The sequence below is a fragment of the Octopus sinensis genome, linkage group LG13, assembly GCF_006345805.1.
Source record: "Octopus sinensis linkage group LG13, ASM634580v1, whole genome shotgun sequence".
Lineage (NCBI taxonomy): Eukaryota > Metazoa > Mollusca > Cephalopoda > Octopoda > Octopodidae > Octopus > Octopus sinensis.
The window spans coordinates 11,619,182-11,642,472 of NC_043009.1; the positions used below are offsets into that span (position 1 = coordinate 11,619,182).

Genomic DNA, 23,291 nt, shown 5'->3' on the forward strand with positions numbered 1-23,291 from the left:
AACACCCGAAAATGTACAAAGGTGAAACAACGATAAGAGTACCAGATTCAAAATGATAAATCATCCGACAAATTTTAGTTAGTGTACTCAGATATTCTGAACATGTGAAAGCTATTGACCTGTCATAGACATTGTACAGTAAACTTCGTCATACCTCTTTACTCTAAGTAACTCAATCAATTTTCTGAATTGTTGTCTGATAAATGACTTTAACTGATACCTTGCTTCGAAATTCAAGCAACTACATCGTGGGCAGAGAAACTTTCTACTTAATAACACTCACAGCAATATAATCTATATAATCTATATATATAAAGCTGAAGTTGTCTGTGTGTGTGTGTGGCAGGTTTGGTAGCCTTCAACTAACACTCTCTCCTCCGAGACCTTGCGGCGCAAGTTGACCAAAATTGAGAGTATGATAGAAGAAGGCTTGCTCTTCATTCCGTAGAAGATAAAATTCAAATCGGACCATTTTAACACCAAAAATTATTTACATCAAAAAGGTGCTTTTTTTTCTATGAAAATCCCTATTTTTACGATTTTTGACTGCTGTGTCGCCACTTTTCGGTGTATTTCAACCAGAAAAATGTTCACGACCAAGCTACATAATGCAAAATTTTTACTTTTCGAAAATTCCAATTCTATTGAGTCGAAACAAACCCGAGCAACGCCGGGTGATACTGCTACTTCTCAATAAATTTAAATCCATTTCATTAGGTATCAAAATTGTTCATTACTGAACCATTTATCCGACTTCCACAAAAATTCGGGAATACTGTACAATATTATGCAGTATACTGTGCCTCCTACTCAATAAACAGATCCTGTTTCTTTGAAGTTCTTTATTCTGCATTCTGTGTGTTAAAAATATTTTTTTTTTAAACTTTTTTGTGGATTGATAAAGTTTAACAATAACCATAGGAGTGGCTGTGTCGTAAGTAGCTTGCTTACGAACCACATGGTTCCGGGTTCAGTCCCACTGCGTGGTACCTTGGGCAAGTGTCCTCTACTATAGCCTCCGGCCGACCAAAGCCTTGTGAGAGAATATTAATATACATTTAATGGACCATCTACAACGTTGCAGAGCCAAGCTCTATTTTCTCTAACCATTATTTGCAAATAACTGTTTTTCTAATGGAGATAACGGTTTTAAGCATTTCGAAGGGAGATAACCTATGGTATGTTCTCTCCAAATAAAAATGTGCAACGTAAATGCATAAAGATGGCTGAAGTGGTTGCTAGAATTGCAAGGCACTGGCACAGAAGTGTGCCAGTTCCAGAATTCGATCCTCAGAAGAGGTTGCTGAAAATGCCAGACTCATTAGCCCCCAATTCGCTTTTCGTACTTATCTTCACCTGGGGTCGTGAACATTTACTAATGATCGAATAAGTACAATCGCAAAAAATAAGAAAAGAAAAAAGAAAAACGCAAGAAAAACAAGCAAAACAGATTCTTCATGCCGAGCCAACTGGCAAGAGACGGATTGGGTAGACCAACATCGAGATAGTTGGATGAAATCCATATTCCTTGGGAATCCAACCGAAAATCTAACGATGGTTGCTTCTCATGTAATGCTATTATTATTATTATTATTATTATTATTATTATTATTATTATTATTATTATTATTATTATTATTATTATTCCTCTGCTTGGTGCCTGTGGCGAAAGAGGTTGCCTGGTGGATGAGGCTGAAAGGCATGAGGTCAGATACATTAATCTTTTGTAGAGAGGTCTGATCGACTCACTTGAAAAGGAAAACGAGGGCTGGGAAGAGAAGCGCTGTCCTCGAGTGAGTTTACTGAAAAGGTGGGTTGAAAGTTGTGAAATTGACAAGAGTGGAGGGCGCCCTTCTGAGTGTAGACCTGTAAGTCGGGGAAAGGGAACTGAAGAGGACACTTGCCTTTGGTTGTTCAGGGAGAACTTGGACACTGGCGTTCCTCAACTATCCCTAAAGATCATCTTGTATCAGTTGGACTACATTTTTATCGTCCTCATCCTCTTTGTTATTTCGTTTCCTTCTCGTTGTAAACCGTGTATACTTACTCATTTTTTTTTATTTATTCATTTATAATTTCATATGTAAACCCCACACTTTATGTTACAAGGATGTTTGCAAAAGGGACATGAAGGCCTGCAACATCAATATTAGCAATTGGGAAGCAGTTGCCAGCAACCGAGGAGATTGGCGACGTACCGTAAGAGAGGGAATACAAAGGAGTGACAGAGAGAGAGAGGAGAAATGGAAAGACAAGAAAAGACGTCAACAAGAAACTATGACATTACAACCAGCAAGGGACAGTCTTCGCTACATTTGCGGTACCTGCCAGAGGGAATGTTTGTCCAGGATAGGACTACATAGCCACAGCAGGAAATGTATCAGGACATGAAATGTAAAAGCCGGACTAGACTACTTTATGCGCAACTCCATTGTCTCCCGAGACAAAAAGGATGCCAACCAATATGTTTGTTTTGTATTGTCCCCCTCATCCTTCACGCTGGTGGCAAATAAATGAAATCATAATTATTGTTTTTGTTGTTGTTGTTACTGTTGTTTTGTTGGGTTTTTTTATGTTGTTATAAGTAACGAGAACACTATTTATGATTCTTAAAAAAAATTGGTTTTTAAAATTAACTTCATCCTGGCTTGGGAAAGATTATTAATCGACATAAGTCTAAATGCAATGAACTGTACCTTATGTCTATCTTCTTTATAACCAATGAGATTAATATTGACTGTAGCCTTGTAGTCCAAACTAAGTAGGTGTGGCTTCCATAAAATACGCAAGCGTTCAACATCGGTTTTGTCCCAGTCGTTAGGGTTTAGAGTGGTAACCGTTTCGGGCTTTAGTTTAGGTAAGACTGCAAATGAGAATACAAAAATAGTAATACTACGAGAGTTGACGAAATGCTTTTTGTTTGCTTGGAAAAATGTGTATGTTTTTGCTATTTGATTCATTGTAAATTTCACAAACAACGGCACCATTGATAATCTGAAAAGACGTTTTTGCGAATTTTCGTTATCCATTAAATTTATAAGTACGAGAGGGTGCTGGAAAGTTCCTGGCTTTAAGAATATTACGAAAGGCCTAGGTGGAGGCCCAGCATTCCATGTTCTTTTGGATGAACTGAAGGACTGCTGCAACAAGTGAATGAATAAAACCATAATTAACTGATCTTCCTGTATTTTCTTTTACCCAAAGCCAGGAACTTTTGAGCACCCTTTCGTAAAGCAATTAAGCAGTATGATAAATACCTCTTAAATGGATCTATTAAATAATTATGGAAAAGATATAAACATTAAAAAAAAATTTTAATAGTACTTTTTCTTTTTTTTTGCTGTACAACAATTTTTAAAAAGGAAATTTGCTTGAATTTTCTGTTATTTTTCGATACCGTTATTTTGAAAGTTTAATGTGTTTGGGGACGGGGAAAATTAATAAATTGATTAGCAGCAATTAGTTTTGTCTAGTCGATCTGGGGTCTAACTTTTAGCTGGAGTGCGACATATATTTCTTAGATCTCACTACAATCGACAAATATGGTAGCAGTAACATTTTCATTTGATCTTACAAAGAAGTCATCTTGGTGACTAGTCAAATGGAATCAATGTTTAATTCAACAGATGGCGTTACCAACAAATGGAAGGTATTTATTACTCGCCAAGAAAATTACATTCTTATCTTAATTCTGTTTCTATTTTCTACATCACAAGGCGAAATCTGATACAAAGTATTCGTATTATAACATGAATGAGCATAGAAAAATTCAAAACAAGTAAATTTCCTTTTCCAGTGTGTGCTCTTTTGGGCTTGGCTTTTCCAAATTTCAGCATCGACATCCCACAGATCACTTCATCCTTTACCTGCCCAAAGCATTTTCATAAGTTTGTCGCAAATGCCCTCGGTTGTTTTCAAATTTTTAGTTAGTCTCTGCTTCATACGTTCTGTGTAATATAAAACTTTACTTCGATGTGGAACAAATTACTCCGAAGACTACAAAAATTGGGAATATATATCATATATTTTGCATGAACACCTGGGAAAATATGTATTATGTGTCGTATGCGATACGCAGGACAGGTAAAGGGTTAATAATACAAAATCAACTGCCAACTTACCAACGTGCACTACAGTATATGGCATGGAAGAATCTATGGTGTCTAGCTGTACTTTCAGCGTAGTTTCTCCTCTAAACAGAAATCGTGGTACTGGACATCTAACTTTTGCTTTGTTGATCACGATGCCATTAGAAACCTCTTCTTTCTGAGACAAATGCCTAAAAGTACATCGGGCAGTTGTATTTTCTTCTAAACACAAGCCTGTAACTTCGAGCATTTCTCCCCCAAACATTCCGATAAACCTTGTTGATACGCTCAAGTGCACTGAAAAGTAAGAAAATAAATTTCATTAACGGTTGCATAACGAAGACGGCACTCTGGCAGAATCGTTAGCATGACATACAAAATGTAAGAGGTATTTCGTTCGTCTTTACGGTCTGGGTTCAAAGTTTGCCGAAGTCGACTTTGCCTTTCATCTTTCTGGAATCAATAAATAAGTAGCAGTTAACTACTGGGGTCGATGTAATCGACTTACCTCCACCTTTCAAAAAAGGAAAAATTGCAGACCCTGTACCAAAATTCGAAACCTCCAGTAGATGAATAATATCGATTTTCTTTATATAAACATAAAGCGTTAAGCTTGGAACGAATATAGTCGATTATATTGATGCACCTACATGAATGGTAAAATATTTTATATACATCCTGGTGACCTCTGAACTTAAAGCGTCAAAATACGCATCTAGATACTGAGCAGTTGTTTGTCCGAATAGTTAATGATTCTCCAATATTAACGCTCTGGTTTGTAATACCAATATATATTCTCAAAATAAATCTAATCATGAGATTGTTCCTAAAGGAATCGATGAGTTTCCTTTTAAGTTTCCTTCATTAAGAAATATGAAATGGTCGAAAAGAAACGTGGAAAATCAATAGATAAGTTGAACTTACGTTCGCTAGTAATGTTAGTACAGCCACCTCGTTCTGGAAGATCAGAAGAGACTCGGAATAAAAATCTGCCTGGAACATCGAATCCGGAAATATGTGGTAAAGTGGAGAGATCGGTTTTCTCCTTCCCGGGAAGAACAGAAGTCCAACCACGATAATTCCCTGCATTTATACCTGCCTGTATTTAAAAGAAATATTCAAGAATACGATACAATCAGACGCCCTTCAAATGAAATAAATGGATTGCAGGTCAATAAATAGACAGTTAATTCTGAAACTTCGAAGGTTAATTGCTCAACGTCATATACGTCAATATAAGCTTGTGTTCACTTTGACATATTTATCTTTTATCTTTCACTTGTTTCAGTCATTAGACTGTAGCCATGCAGGGCACCCCCTTCAAGGGTTTTAGTAGAAAAAATAGACCCTAGGACTAATTTTTGAAGCCTAGTATTTATTCCATCGGTCTCTTTTGCTGAACTGCTATATTACGAGGGTCATACACACGCCAACACCGGCTGTCAAGTGATGGTGGGTGACAAACACAAAGATACGCACACATAGATATGTACATATACGATGGGTTTATTTCAGTTTCCGTCTACCAAATCCACTCACAAGGCTTTGGTCGGCTCGAGGCTTAGCAGAAGATACTTACCCAAGGTGCCAGGCAGTGGGACTGAGCTCAGAACCATTTGGATGGGAAGCAAGAGTCTTACCACACAGCCGAGTAATAAAATTATTTTTATACAAGAGAAGTATACTTACGTGATAGAATTTTTCCTTTGGGTTAACTTCTTTATAGTTGAACATGGCGTAGGTTTCATATTTGTTTGCTGCGACAACTAACTGGAATGTGTTGGACTAGACAATTAGAAATAATACATATATTGAAGTATACTCAGCCAGTTTTCCAGTTAAAGTGTAGTTTGGGCTATAAACGAACTATTTAAATTTCGTTTTGTATTTGTTTTGCAAGATTCCTTATGTAAAACCGTGTATTGAAATATATTTTGTTGTATTTTAGAAAGATTATTATGCCAATAATAAACACGCGTGCTCAATCTAGTTAACTTATTTATAGTTTATTTGTTAATTAGTTAACTATTTAACCATTTATCTAAGAGTTTGTTTGATAAATCGCTCGATCAATCAATCAGTTATATTTGTCAAAGTCCTTTCGTCGCCATTCTCGACTTCATCAATGAGCAGCCTTCTCTACTCCAGATCTACTCTGAGACACCTAGTTTACAAGTAGTGTCTAAATATACAATAATATGCAAGGAGGTACCCAAAAGAAACTGGAATTTTGCAATGTTATTTTATTCACTTAGTTTTCCGTGTTTACACTTTCATTGCCTTCAACGTATTCTCCATTTGAAGCAATGCGTCGGCCCAGACGCGTTTTCCAGTTTGAAGCAGTGCGAAGTGATACCTTTGGACGCTTCTATCGTTTTTTCTTCACCTCTTCCATATGTACAAATTCCGTAGCACCAGTTTTCATCACCAGTGATGACCTTCGAAAAAGGTTCACAACACACAGTTAGTCATGACAACTTTCGAAGTTCCGTGAGCAAGCCAAAGCACAAAATTTTGCCGCAACTCCTTTCATTCGTAATTCCTCGCTCAAAATTCATTGGCAGAAGTTCCAGAACACACCAGTCATATCAACCCCCTGTGATTAACTGGTAATTATTTTATGTACCATGAAAGGATGAAAGGCAAAGTCGACCTCGTCGGAATTTGAACTCAGAACGGAAGGCCGGACGAAATGTCGTTAATCATTTTGTCCGGCGTGCAAATAATTCTGCCAGCTCGCCGCCTTGAGTGTATTGTCTAATATTAATATCTTAAATACCATAACACTCGGCTTACATTACTTGATGTATTTAATAAAAGCAAAGATGTTAGTAGTGTTGTAAGATTTCTCTGTTTGGAAGTATGAATATTTGTATCCTATATAACTTGTACCTCTCTCTCTCTCTTACTTCTTTTTGACTCGGAGATCAACTATTGAACGAATTTTCATTAACTAAAATGACATTTTTTTTCTAATAGATCCATGCCATAATTATCATATAAGAGAGTTACAGAAGATGATTTCGCTTCGTGATTACTACAAGAAATTTTCAGGGAACTGTGAAAAAAAGTGGCCAAAACCCTTTGTTATTTAGATTTACAAGAGAAATTATACAAAGATCTGATAATTAAAATCCATACAGTAATCATCATACATAAATATAGAAAAATATCATGAATAGAAATTCATTTGAACATTTAATATTAGTTATATATAAATCATAGACAATGTCGTCGTGATGACAAATACTATTTAGTTATTTATTTATTGTCTTTGGTCAGTAAGTATTATTTCATACTTGCTTTTATCTAGAAATCAAAGGAAGTGACTACTATTCCCTTCAAACTTTGCTTTTGTGAGCTGGACGTCAATGTCTTGAAACTGACCTATTTTCCATTACATTTCAGACAGATTCAGTGCTGAGTTGCTAAAGCAGAAATATTGTTATATAGCAAATATTCTGCTCAGTACTATAGATTTGCTTGTCAGTTACTTGACCATAACCACTTGAGCATATCCCTTAATTATTTCTTGAGCATATCCCTTAATGACTATTAAGCATCGCCAGGCCTGGTCGGCGTTTGTGAGAGATGCAGCATTGAAGATAAGTGAAGCCAACTCAACCCACCCCGGGTGAATGCTGGAAGAAGAAGAAGAAGAAGAAGAAGAAGAAGAAGAAGAAGAAGAAGAAGAAGAAGAAGAAGAAGAAGAAGAAGAAGAAGAGAAGAAGAAGAAGAAGAAGAAGAAGAAGAAGAAGAAGAAGAAGAAGAAGAAGAAGAAGAAGAAGAAGAAGAAAAAGAAGTGCATCTCAGATCAAGAGCAGAAGTATTGGGGAAGCATTATAGCCATGTGTTGCGAAGGATTTTGTGGGGTTGGAAAAATGCAAGAAAAGCCAAGCTGAAAGAAATATTAACTTTTTCATAATTCCTAAGGGTAAACAAAAATGAAATAACATTTGCTATCCAGGGACCAAAATCGTGTTGCATACTGTAATTTATTTCGTGTCAAGTTTCGAATGCAGTAATGAGTAATTGAGTCAAAAGTAACTTACATCATCCAGAACACCATTCATTAAATCTTTTCGGTCGATCAGGCCTTGCCAAGTCACAATGACAACAATACTTGAGTTGAAATGTTTGGCTCCTACCATAGATTGTTGTATGATATTCGTAACATTGGCCTTGATATCTGGATCGGTGACAGCTCGAAAAAATATGCCTTCGTCTTGTCGACTGACTTGTTCTGCAGAGAAGGTTGAGTCGAAATACAGAGGAGCAATAAAAGGGGGGTCTTGCACATCATATTCCCTTGGACCATCCCAGTCGACAAGTTCGAACTTTTGCTTTTTAAATCCTAAACTTCCAAATGGAGTAACCTGTCAATACAAAATATACAAGAAATAAGTGACATAACTATACGCAATGCGCACGCGGACCTACAGACGCACAGACACATGCATACGCACATACACACACACACACACACACACAAGCGCACAATAATGATGATGATGATGAGAAGGAGGATAACAATAATAATAATAATAATAATAATAATAATAATAATAATAATAATAATAATAATGATTTCAATTTTTCGCCACAAGGGCATTTTGGGGGAAGAGATTAAGTCGATTAAATCGACACCATTGCGTAACTGGTACTTATTTAATCGACCCCAAAAAGATGAAAGGCAAAGTCGACCGTGGCGGAATTTGAATTGAAAGCGTAAAGACGGACGAAATGCCGCTAAGCATTTTATCCGGAGTGCTAACGATTCGGCCAAATTGCCTCCTTAATAATGATAATAATAATAATATAATAATAATAATAATATAATAATAATAATAATAAAATAATAATAATAATAATAATAAAATAATAATAATAATGATTTCAATTTTTCGCCACAAGGGCATTTTGGGGGAAGAGATTAAGTCGATTAAATCGACACCATTGCGTAACTGGTACTTATTTAATCGACCCCAAAAAGATGAAAGGCAAAGTCGACCGTGGCGGAATTTGAATTGAAAGCGTAAAGACGGACGAAATGCCGCTAAGCATTTTATCCGGAGTGCTAACGATTCGGCCAAATTGCCTCCTTAATAATGATAATAATAATAATAATAATAATAATATAATAATAATAATAATAATAATAATAAATAATAAATGAATAAATGATTCTGGTATAAGGCCACCAATTTCGGATGAGGGATAAGTCGATCCCAGTTCTCAACTGGTACTTATTTCATCGATCCCAAAAGGATGAAAGACAAAGTCGTCTTTAATGAAATTTGAACTCAAAACGTAACGACAGACGAAATGCTTCTGAGCATTTTTCCCGGCGTGCTATCGATTCTGCCAGCTCACTGCCTAATAATAAGGATAAGTATTTGAAGAAGAATCGGAGTAAGATTATCAGTGAAAAAGTTGAGCAGTAGTAGGAGAGAAAATGTAGAAGGGATTTTAATTGTGTTGCTGATATGTGTATATAAGTCGGCTGATTTAGTGGTGCGGTGTGTATAATTATTCAGAGAATGATTTGGTCTAAAATAATTCGAGCAATAAGTTATCACCATTCACTGTTTTCAACCATCTTGACTTACAAATGGCTTGAAATATTTGAGCGTTGTAAATATTTTGTGCACACGAGAAAATATCAATTGTGATTGACGGTTAGAAAGAGAACATTCAAATATACAACCCGCAAACTTTGCAGGAATGGTTAAAAGGTCTCACAAGACATTAATTATCATTTGATATTATTACTTATACATAAAAACATTTTAGAAAGACATTTATTGTGAAGTTAACATTTATTCGGATGGATGCAGGTACAATATTTTGATCGTTAGGTTGAACAGGGATCTATTGGTTTCGCACTGCTCGCATAAGATAAAAACTGTTCAAAATTATTTTCTTTTTGTGCCATTTAATTTAACACACTCACCGGTAAAATTTCCACTTATTTCTTATCTTTATTTTCCTGACTATTGAAAAGGTTGCAAGACGCAACGAAAATTTTAGTTAAAATAAAAATAAGAAATAAATGGAAATTTTACCGGTGAGTGTGTTAAATTATAAGGCACAAAAAGAAAATGACTCTCTCCAGACACAACAGAATATGCTTCAACACACGAACTCAATTAAAGAATCTTGCAAACCAAATCCAAAAACGAAATGTTCAAAATGAGTTGTCGTGAAATTGAATTCTTTTGCTCCAAGTGATTCTTTGCATGTGTTTTTTATAGAATGTATGTGTGTGTGTATATAAAGTGGATCCATCTGATAACCGATGTAGACGACCTCAGAAAAATAACATAAGAAATATATTAATGCAATTAAATTTTCTGAATACAGGAAATCGAGATATATTGTCGGCAATCACCAACAATTCAACTCTAAGGCAGCTGTCACAACATGCATTGTGTGAACCTAAGCTAACCTGCTGGAATTCTTCACAATATCTAGGTATTATGGAAAATAATTACATGGAAGCGGAAGTATTGCCACATGGAAACACCCATTGTGTACAACATGGTATTATAATTCAACTTTCATTGTTTTAATTATTATTTTCAACCGCGCTCAAATTTAATCCGTTAAGATCTGAGTTATGTGATTCCAACTAAAGACTCGCTTCCTTTCAAGACAAAAGTTACCTCCCTTCTAGCTTATAATCGTGATCAATCTGATTGCACTATATGATGTCACGAGCCAACGTGAAACCCTCTGCAGAGAAAGCTTACCACTCCTAGAAATAGCAACCAAATTTTCTTAAGTTACATCGTATTTTCTTTAAAAATAAAGAAATAGAAAGGAAATACTGGACAATGTAAAGTCTGTAGTCCAAGGTTAAAATGTTTTTGTTTGCAAGATTTGGAAATGGTCACGAATACAGGGATATTTGCATTATGAAACCAACTGTGTTCAGTATAACAGATTTTTCGTCGGGTTAGTTGTTATGGCCTTATGTTAGCTATCGTTTTACTAGCCTCAAAGAAACTGCAGGTAGGCTGTGATACCTATTATAGCTCAGCTTCAACGGCTGGTGTGACTGATGAGAATCAGTCATTTGTTTTGTCAGTCTGAAAAATATACGTCGTTCGTAGAAAGAAAGAGTGGAAGAAAGTGCATCAATTCATAAAAATCTATTTCTAAAAAATCGATAAAGAAAATTGAGTGATCTTTTATTACGGGTTTGTGGAAGAAGTACAGGATGTATCCATGACTTATACAGGGTCTTAGATAATAAAGAGTGGTAAAGAAGTTACCCTTTTTTTTTTACTACCCACAAGGAGCTAAACACAGGGGAGACAAACAAGGACAGACAAGCGGATTAAGTCGATTACATCGACCCCAGTGCATAACTGGTACTTAATTTTATCGACCCCGAAAGGATGAAAGGCAAAGTCGACCTCGGCGGAATTTGAACTCAGAATGTAATGGCAGACGAAATACGGCTACGCATTTCGCCCGGCGTGCTAACGTTTCTACCAGCACGCCGCCTGCCATCACGACAAAAATTCTGGTCCGAATGCTAGCAACAGAGCGGTTTACGCTAAAGGCAGATAACTAAAGCTGGTAGTGATAAACCGGGAGACGTATTTAGTCTACAACTCAAATGAAATTGTGTTGTTTTCTTTGCAGTTCTTGCTTAAAATAATTGGGAGATGTGAGAAGGCTGTGAAACAGAACAAATAATTAGAAGAGGTGTAGGGAGAAAAGAAAAGTGTAGAAGAGAGAAATGAGGAACGAATGATTGGTAAAAAGTATGTGTAAATGCTAGTCTGTGTTTGCGTATACATATAAATAAGTGTATATATTTCTTTATTGCCCGCAAGGGGCTAAACATAGAGGGGGCAAACAAGGACAGACAAAGGGATTAAGTCGATTATATCGACCCCAGTGCAAAACTGGTACTTTATTTATCGATCCCGAAAGGATGAAAAGCAAGGTCGACCTCGGCGGAATTTGAACTCAGAACGTAACGGCAGACAAAATACCGCTAAGCATTTCGTCCAGCGCGCTAACGTCTCTTGTTTCTTTATTGCCCACAAGGGGCTAAACACAGAGGGGACAAACAAGGACAGACAAACGGATTAAGTCGATTACATCGACCCCAGTGCAAAACTGGTACTTTATTTATCGACTCCGAAATGATGAAAGCAAAGTCGACCTCGGCGGAATTTGAACTCAGAACGTAACGGCAGACAAAATACCGCTAAGCATTTCGCCCGGCGCGATAAGTGTATATTTACACATAAGTGAAGACATGTTGAGCGTTGTGTGCATGTCTTTGATTCGAATTTCAGTAACTTTATAATACTTTACGATCAACTGCAACACAAATAACTAATTCAACAGTTATGTGTCTGTGCATTTGTATTCATAACAAAAGCATGTCGCTTAAGCGGTGCAATTCCAAACTCTGTATGATTATCTTACACACTAGAACATCTAATTAAATACACAGGGTGATTTAAAACATCGTTTTAGATAGCGGCCGAGACTACTTACGCTCCTACCTTGGCGTGTTATATCTCTCCTCTCTCTTTCTCTCACTCTCCCTCTCTTTCTCCCCCCTCTCTCTCTCTCTCTCTCTTTTCATCCGCCACTCTCCCCACCTTTTCACAGCACCCATCACCGATCTCCCTATTGAATACATTACTCTTCCCTGAATGATTCTCCTCTGTTAATTCCAACAGCTCAGTGTTTCCAGAACATCTGGTCTATTTACCTGCCGTTCACACTACCCACAAGCAGCCAAGTCGTATATATCCCTTATATATTGCATATATATCCCTTATACACAAAAGGAGCAGTATTAGATTTAAATAGTCATCTAGGTATCATACTTAATGTAAATACATCTTAACAGACAGCATTTCTCTGTTGTATTCGTTCGGAGATAATATCTCCGAGGACGGATTTGGGCTTTAAACCACAATATTTTTTATATCACAGGGTGACGAAACTGGATCCAGCAGCAGCGAGTGAAAACCTCAGCTGAATTTCTACCTCTTCTGCATCATTAATAACGTGTGTGTACTCATAACCAGCATGTTCAGACGAAATCCTTCAGCATATATATACGAAAACAGTGAAAGCAATCACTGGTGTTGCAAGCACCTATCTGGCTAAAAAGCAACATCCATTTTATGAAACTAAAGTAGTATTAGATTGAAATGACCATTTATGTCATACCTAGCGTAGATACATTGTATTAGGCAATGCTTCTGTAGTATTCCGTCCGTGATATTTTCTAATATGAAGGCAGAGAGCTGGCAGAAACGTTAGCACGCCAAGCGAAATGCTTAGCGGTATTTCGTCTGCTGTTACGTTCTGAGTTCAAATTCCGCCGAGGTCGACTTTGCCTTTGATCCTTTCTGGGTCGATAAATTAAGTACCAATTACGCACTGGGGTCGATGTAATCGACTTAATCCGTTTGTCTGACCTTGTTTGTCCCCTCTGTGTTTAGCCCCTTGAGGGTGGTAAAGAAATAGGTATTTCGTCTGCCGTTACGTTCTGAGTTCAAATTCCGCTGAGGTCGACTTTGCCTTTCATCCTTTCGGGGTCGATTAAATAAGTACCAGTTACACACTGGGGTCGGAATAATCGACTTAATCCCTTTCTCTGTCCTTATTTGTCATCTCTCTGTTTAACCCCTTGTGGGCAGTAAAGAAATAAGAAACGTTCGCACGCCGGGCGAAATGTTTAGCGGTATTTCGTCTGCCGCTACGTTCTGAGTTCAAATTTCTTCGAAGTCGATTTTGCCTTTCATCCTTTCAGGATCGATAAATTAAGTACCAATTGCGTTCTGGGGTCTATCAAATCGACTGGCCCTCTCCCAAAAAATTTCGTGCCTTGTGCCTAGAGTAGAAAAGGATATTTTCTAATATGGATGCAAGAGATAGTTCCATCTCCTTCTAATATATCCTTTAGTTGTTTCGGCCATGCCCCGGGCCACTGCCTTGAAAAATTCTCACTCGAATGAATCGACCCCACTACTTTTTTTTTTTTTTTAAGCGGGGTACTTATTCCGTAGGACACTTTTGCCGAACCGCTAACTTACAGGGGCGTAAGCACACCAGCAATGGTTTTGAAGCGGTGGTGGGAGACACACACACAAATACATACACACATAAGCACGATGTGCGCTTCTTTCACTTTCTATCTACGAAATCCACTCACAAGGCTTGGTCTGGTCGGTTCGAGGTTACAGTAGTAGGTACCTGCCCAAGGTGCCACGCTGTGGAACTGAACCCGGAACGGTGTGGTTAGGAAGCACAAACCTGCGCCTAAATGTTGGTAAAGAACCGGACAGAAAGAAAAGAATGCAAATAAACAACCTTAGTATTTTCAGTGAATGGTTGAAGAGAGAAGAAATTTTCTTACATGCAATTGCTTATAACGCATCCCAGCAAAATAAATATCGTGGGGCAACGAAATAATATAGTCATCTTCGGAATGTTCCGCTTTATCATCTCCTGCACCAACACCAAATTCAAAGAGTGGACTGGCATGGATCACTGAAAGATAAAAGAAACATTATAAACACCTTTACTGAAATATTTCAATCTCATTTTCTGGTCATTTTTTATCATCAATCTTGATAAAGTCGTTCTCATTTACTAATTCTCCTTTTCTAACTGATTCTTCTATTATTTATTTTATTCTGTTTTATTTTCAGTTGATTGTTTACTTCAATTTTACACTGCGTTGCCCACCGTAATACGATGCAATTTCGCTAAACATCAATTCTAAATATGAATCATTTTTTAATTAATGACTGCGCTCTTTAAATTATGATAATGAACCTATAAAAAAAAACATAGATTAAAATCCATGCAGTTAACATTTAATAACAAAAACAATAATGGATTGCAACATTTGCAATGGTATTAGCAACATTAGTTTCTATTTTGGAAAAAATTTTAAGCTACAATAAAAAAAATTTTCAAGCTACAATAAAAACAGTGTTTTTTACTTTAAGAGTAATAGCAATTTCAACTGCACATTATGAGTGCAAATCTCGAAAGTTGGATGGTAAAAGGAGAAAAAAATCATAGTCTTTGAATTAAAATGCCATAAAAGGCCGCGCCACATTCCACATACAGAACATCGAAAGGCGGTGAGCTGGCAGAAACGTTAGCACGCCGGGCGAAATGCTTAGCCGTATTTCGTCTGCCGTTACGTTCTGAGTTCAAATTCCGCCGAGGTCGACTTTGCCTTTCATCCTTTCGAAGTCGATAAATTAAGTACCAGTTACGCACTGGGGTCGATATAATCGACTTAATCCGCTTGTCTGTCCTTGTTTGTCCTCTCTGTGTTTATCCCCTTGTGGATAGTAAAGAAATAGGTATTTTGTCTGCCGCTACGTTCTGAGTTCAAATTCCGCCGAGGTCGACTTTGCCTTTCATCCTTTCGAAGTCGATAAATTAAGTACTAGTTACGCACTGGGGTCGATGTAATCGACTTAATCCGCTTGTCTGTCCTTGTTTGTCCTCTCTGTGTTTATCCCCTTGTGGGTAGTAAAGAAATAGGTATTTCGTCTGCCGCTACGTTCTGAGTTCAAATTCCGCCGAGGTCGACTTTGCCTTTCATCCTTTCGAAGTCGATAAATTAAGTACCAGTTACGCACTGGGGTCGATATAATCGACTTAATCCGCTTGTCTGTCCTTGTTTGTCCTCTCTGTGTTTAGTCCCTTGTGGATAGTAAAGAAATAGGTATTTCGTCTGTCGTTACGTTCTGAGTTCAAATTCCGCCGAGGTCGACTTTGTCTTTCATCCTTTCGGAGTCGATAAATTAAGTACCAGTTGCGTTCTGGGGCCGATCTAATCAACTGGCCCCTTCCCCCAAAATTTCTGGCCTTGAGCCTAGAATACTAAAGAATATTGTACAATATTGTCTGTTAAACAATATTATATGTTAGTAATATTTCCTTTACTGCATGCTTTCAGCATTAAATAAAGGATATTCAAATATTATGCTTTGCACTGCCACCGTGTGTATGTAGCCATATTCTAAAATGGCGATGGTATACACAGACAGTCCAACGTATATATTAGCCAGATAATACATAATAGTGAAACTTCACGATAATGACAGCGTAGCTAAACTTTTATACTGTTAAATATATACAGTAATGCCTCACTTTACGAGGAACCGCTTTATGAGATCCCGGGTTTATGAGTTTTATTTCTCAAACACAAGATCCAAATTTTGAACAAAGCGCAAAAGTTTCTGCTTGTTATCGAGAGATTTATAGAGAGCCAAGAAAAACGCTTCTTCTAAGCAAAGAGATCTGGACTTTACAGTTCTATATTTAAGAGATGAGGAATTATGTACATTATTTACATTATTTACATTCGACGGATATTTGTCTTCATCTTCTTTGTTGTTAACACAACGTTTAGGCTGATATACCCACCAGCCTTCTTCAGATGTCTTGCGGAAATTTCGAACGTGGGTTCTCATTCCTAAGGAATGGAGGGTATATCTGCCAAAACGTTGTGTTAACAACAAACAAGATGAGGACAAATATCCGTCGAATGTAAATAATGTTAATAATGTAAATAAAGCTCTAGACTTGTTTTTTTTTAAAGAAATCTACAAGTCCGTCTACGAGTGCTTGTGAATCGACGATGATGTGCGCGAGTGAAAGTGATTGAGTAAACGATTATCATAATAATTTTTTTTTATTATAAGGAATCTTGACATTATTTTTACTTTACTTAAAATATTCTTTACATTCTGTTGTTTTATTGCCGTTTATTTACGAGTATTATCAATTTTATCGATAAAATATTTTTCTGAGAACGAATTACGATTTAACATTGCAATAATGGGATATAATTGCTCTGCTTTATGAGTTGTCGCTTTACAAGCGGTCTCCGGGATCAAATTAACTCGTATATCAAGGCATGCGAGTACACACATGCGCACATAACTCCTTTCCCACATATAACTGAAACCTTTCCCACTTATAACCGAAACCAAAATGAAGACCAGTGGCATATATATATATATATATATATATATATATATATATATATATATATATATATATATATATATATATTTAAACAACCGATGCCATACAACATAAATTCGTTATTAATTCAAATTATCTCCGTCTTCTGAGAATAATTACCGAATGACAATTTAGATTAGTTCCATATGAGAAGGGGAAATAATCCCAAGAACTTTGACATACCATTAAGAAAGAAGTGGACAGGCTAATTGTCTAGAGATAAGAGGAAAGTTGTTGTCATGTATTTCTGCTTCATTTTGCATCATCAGCACGGCAATTGTTCAAACGTATTTCCAGTAACGAAGTGACCTAAACGTATACTAAAATAATAGAACTTGTTTATGGCTTTGGTAATACGACTGTATATATGTATGATAATTAGCAAATGGCAATTAAGACCAGCTCCGTATGAGAATGGATGATAATCTTAAGAATCAAGTATGCTTCAAAGTTGACATGACATTGAGAGAAAGGACATAGTATGTTTCTGCCTCAATAGGCGTCATCAGCATGACAGTTGTCCAAGCTTATCTCAAATAGCCAAGAGACTTAGACATATGTAAAAAGAGAACAGATTTATGACCGTGATGATGTGTGTGTGTGCGTGCGTGCGTGCGTGTGCGTGAGTGTGTGGGCGGGTGTGAGTGTGTGTGTGTGTGTATGCATTAACATTCATATATACACGCATATAGTAACACCTGTTAAACCTATTTACAGTAAGATTTATGAGTTGCAAGAAAGCAATTACTGGGAATTCCAAGTAAAATATTTCAGGTTAAATAATGTTTAGTTACATGCGGATTATTATTATAATATAGTGGTGATGAGAAATCATTACCAACATCAACGACTATAAAAAGCACTATCATCTTTATATATAAAAGAGAAGTTGTGTGTCTGTTTCGTACGATTTAGATTCCTAACTACTCCCACATTTTGCGGTGCAGTTTAACCAAAACCGGGTATCTTATAGTCGTGATTCATATCGAGCCCTTCTGGGTATTAGCGCGCGTCTACAATGAGTCTACGATTTTTAAAAAAATTACCATCATTTTTTTCCATTTTAATGCATTTTTTCGCTATTATATAAGGGAAGTAACTCTCTAAAAATGTCTACGATGAGTCAACGATTTAAAAAAAAATTTATCATCATTTTTTTCCATTTTTAATGCATTCTTTTGCTATCTTTTGGCTATAACTCTCTAAAAATGCTTATATAGTTATTTCCCTTACAGACCCGAGCAACGCCGGGCGATACTGCTAGTTAATAATAAAAGCAAAAATTCAAATCAACATCTTCAACGACATCGACAAACGACTAGTTATAACTACAAGAATACTATCAACAACAACAACAACAATAACAACATCAACGCCAACAACTACAAATTCAAGAAATATAGTGTAAACAACATTATCAGCCTACACCATTAATAACAACAACACCAGCTTTCCTTTCGTAGGTATTTCAGATGTACACGTATGGAGATACCAATATAATAGAAGGATATTGACAAGTTGAATTTCACTGTTGGGCACAAAGTAGTGCAACGTCAGTGTCTAGAGACAAACATGTCAAGACTTCAGATAGATGTATAATATTCTTTTGACAGCTCCGCGTGATGTCTACGCCATTAAAGCTCTTGTGAAATTCATGAACATGACGTAATCTGATTGCGTTTCTCTTTAGTTGTATGATCTGTTGCATAAGCAGAATATTATTTGATGATGGGTAATGGCTGAATAGATAATCTTCTAGACCCGGCTTTGTAACATCTTGATTTGTTTTTGTTTTTGTATTTCTTATCTTATTTTATTTTATTTAGGATTTGCTGTGCTTTGGGCAAGATAATTCGAATGTATCCTGCTGTCGTTTTCTTGCTTGGCAGCAGAGGTAAAAATTAGAAGCGATCGAACGATTGTATACACACACACATACACACACACACACACACACACACCCATACACACACACACACAAACACGCACACATACACACACAAATACACACGGACACTCATTTTTATATATATGTATATATGCATATGCCTACATTTCTGTGTGTATGTATATATATATGTATATATATATATGTATATATGTGTGTATGTATGTATGTATGAATATATATGTATATACATATACATGCATATGTATATATACACATACATATATGCACATAGGTACATGTATATATATATATATACATGTATATATATACACACATACATACATGTATATATGTGTGAGTGTGTGTATGTATGAATATCTCTACCTATGTTTAGCTATATATATACACACACACATATATACACATTTATATATACGTATATATACTTGTATACATATACATATATTTATACATACATACATACATACATACATTTACACACACACACACACACACACATATATATATATATATATACATACATTTACACACACACGCACACATACACACATACACGTACGCACACCCACGCACACACACACATACACACACACACACACACACACACACATATATATATAGGCATAATGACTGGAAGGAGAAAAGCAGTGAAATAATTTGCGATCTTGAGTTCAGATGAGACGAGAATAAACTTGAAATGAAGAAAGATTTTGCATTGATTTCTTAAAATTTCTTTTTAAATATCCTAAAGGATCTTGTCAGCCCACCTTAACACTTTTTCATTGATTGGTGAACATTGAAATGGGTTGGTGGGAATCTTACATATAAGCGAATTTTGTGAGAATGTTTCGTGTTTAACTAAATATCTATTTCTTTATTGCCCACAAGGGGCTAGACATAGAGGGGACAAACAAGGACAGACAAACGGATTAAGTCAATTACATCGACCCCAGTGCGTAACTGGTACTTTATTTATCGACCCCGAAAGGATGAAAGGCAAAGTCGACCTCGACGGAATTTGAACTCACAACGTAACGACAGACGAAATACGGCTACGCATTTCGCCCGGCGTGCTAACGCTTCTGCCAGCTCGCCGCCTTTTTACTAAATATCAATTCATGTTACTGTTAAGCTTTATCCTTTGCGTTTTGCTTTCTGCTTGTTTCCCTCATCAGACTGCGGCCATACTGGGGCTCGGCCTTGGAGAATTTTAGCCGAATGAATTGAGCCCAGTACTTTTTTTTTTTTAATCCTGATATTTATTCCATCGATCTCCATTCGCCCGGCGTGCTAACGTTTCTGCCAGCTCGCCGCCTTATCTATCGTACAATATTGAGCTCTTCCTGTACTTTCACTATGCTGTTTTACGCGCAAAAAACTAAAAACCCTGAGACACGCACACACACACACACACCACACACACACACACACACAGATATGCGCACGTGCATTCACACACCACACACACGCACACACGCACACATGCACACACGCACTCACACACACACAAAATGACTTTTAAGCGTATTTTTGTTTCACCTTCTAAAACTAACTAGGCAATATACTCTCTTTTACTCTTTTACTCTTTTACTTGTTTCAGTCATTTGACTGCGGCCATGCTGGAGCACCGCCTTTAATCGAGAAACTCGACCCCGGGACTTATTCTTTTGTAAGCCTAGTACTTATTCTATCGGTCTCTTTTGCCGAACCGCTAAGTAACGGGGACATAAACAAACCAGCATCGGTTGTCAAACAATGCTAGGGGACAAACACAGACACACAAACACACACATATATATATATATATATATATATATATATATATATATATATATATATATATATACATATATACGACGGTCTTCTTTTTAGTTTCCGTCTACCAAATCCACTCACAAGGCTTTTGTCGGCCCGAGGCTATAGCAGAAGACACTTGCCCAAGGTGCCACGCAGTGGGACTGAACCCGGAACCATCTGGTTGGTAAACAAGCTACTTATCACACAGCCACTCCTGCGCCTATATAGTGTATATTTCTGTTAAACATTATGAGGAAAAGAAGCTTTGGTTTTTCTTAATGAAAATTTTGATTTTAATAAAATTGCTGTAATTTTTGATGACGCACAACGTGTACTTAACTGCGTGTTGGCCGTGTGGAAAGTATACTCAGCCGTTTAAGTGATGGCACCGTTATAAAATCAACTAGCTATTTGTTGCTTACTTTCTTGCGTTCTATTTCCTCTAGCAGGGGAAATTACATACATCTGACTGAAGTCTTATCAGACGAAGCTTTATTCCTCATCCAGGTAACGATAATAAAGTCCGGGATGAAGACCCACCTTATGGATTTTTGAGTTTTAGAATGGAAAGCAAAGAAACAGCTTTGGCGTTTAACAGAATAGCCAAAGGAAATTAGCTTCAACCTAACAAATTATTGTTGCGGATCTTTTCGGTTTGAACGGCAGTTTTTTTAAATAATTCCCACGTAACTAAACACTTTTAAACTTCGAATACTGGTAGAATGTGTTTATAAAACATCTTTTTCTCTTGGCTTTATTGAGAAAATTCTATAGTTTGTAAGATATTTGTTGTTTATTTTCTTCAATTTCTGCAATTTCAACCAATCGATGACGTCTATTGAGGTAAAATAAAAAGCATTCTGTGCCGTATGAATATGTTCCTCATTTAAGAAACAGATTGGGTTTATATACATTTCTGAAGGAAAAAGATACCCTTCCCCCCACCCCTAACCCGAACCCTAACCCTAACTAACCCTAACCCTAAAACAGATTGAAATGCAATAGATCGATACTAGGGTCATAATTATGGGTGACAATTTCATATGACACAGCTAAAAAAACTGCCGTTCAAACCGAAAAGATCCATTGTTGCCAGTGCACAATTTTATTTATTAACAAATTTCTATCGTAGCCAGTACCCAACAGCCATATCGAAAATACTCCCACTCAAAAACTATCACACAAATACAGTTACATCTGCACGAATGATAAAAAAGCCATTCAAAATTAATTTCTTATACTTCGTTAACTTAAAGTAAAACAATATATCAAACAAATAAAAAACGACTTAACTGAAAAAGCTAAGAAGATAAAATATAAATCAGATAAAACGCTACAATACGTCTGTTATCTTGAAAAGGAATAAAAGCATTTTTTCTAGGTGATTTTTTTTCTTCTTCCCAGCTCAGGTAAATAATAATTTGTTGCTTATCAGTGACGTTTACAGTTTTGAACTTCGTTGCAATCAAAGGAGTGATATAAGTGGTAGAATTTTTATCAATCTCAAGAAAGCTGAAAATGTCAAGCACATCATTGGGAGGCATAAAATTGCACGTTATCTTTCTCCCTATTTCTTGTTCAAGGTCTTTTCGCAGAAATCAGACGCCCTTGAGTTTAGTTCAAACAAATTAGAAATTAGGAATAGTTTTGCACGTAAATATAATTATGGCTTCTGAGATAGACAGCAACAACAGTTTCGAGAGAGGGAGAGATGAGATAGTTGATCGAATTAATTCCAGTAAGTGATTTGTGCGTTGCTATACATGACTGGTACCGAGGAATGAAAGATAAGCTATTAGAACTCAGTTTGCAAAGAGAAGTAACTAAAAATCGTATGGTATGTTGTCCAACACTCTACAGGTCCTGATGCACACCATCCTTAGAAGATAAAGGTACTTATATCACAATGGTATGAGTCCAAGAGAGAGAATATGGCTGGCAGAGTTAATTAAGTACTAGGCAGCCAACTAAAAGGGATTTAGATCATATTCTGTCCTCACTGTTTTGTGTCCGTGTTCAAGACACTCAATCTCCTTGTAACGATTGCAGAGAAAATAATATGCGACTGTCAAGACAGAAGTCCAAATAAAACTGAACAGCAATTAGTTTGAAAATTTTTGTGAGCTGATTGCATGAGATTGTACACTGACGACTTGTTCAAAGAAACAAGAACTGCTACCAAATGGTTGAATGTATTGTGAAAACTTTCCACGATGGTAGTTCAGTGGTTACTCTTTTACTATCTTTTATTTGTTTCAGTCATTTGACTGCGGCCATGCTGGAGCACCGCCTTTTTAGTTGAGCAAGTCGACCCCAGGACTTATTCTTTGTAAGCCTAGTACTTATTCTATCGGTCTCTTTTGTCGAACCATTAAGTTACGGGGACGTAAACACACCAGCATCGGTTGTCAAGTGATGTTAGGCGGACAAACAGACACACATACACACATATA

General features: G+C 36.6%; 1 protein-coding gene across 1 annotated transcript in view; it reads right to left on the reverse strand.

Annotated features, from left to right (window-relative positions):
* Window positions 1-23,291, reverse strand: part of LOC115218422 (protein mesh) — a 93,648-nt gene that overhangs the window by 48,125 nt on the left and 22,232 nt on the right. The window contains exons 2-7 of the mRNA XM_029788227.2: window positions 14,491-14,624; window positions 8,141-8,464; window positions 5,778-5,873; window positions 5,013-5,187; window positions 4,122-4,385; window positions 2,697-2,863 (exon numbers count right to left, since the gene is read on the reverse strand). Of these exons, the coding sequence (XP_029644087.1) occupies window positions 2,697-2,863; window positions 4,122-4,385; window positions 5,013-5,187; window positions 5,778-5,873; window positions 8,141-8,464; window positions 14,491-14,624 (1,160 nt within the window). The remainder of the gene's footprint in view (window positions 1-2,696; window positions 2,864-4,121; window positions 4,386-5,012; window positions 5,188-5,777; window positions 5,874-8,140; window positions 8,465-14,490; window positions 14,625-23,291) is intronic.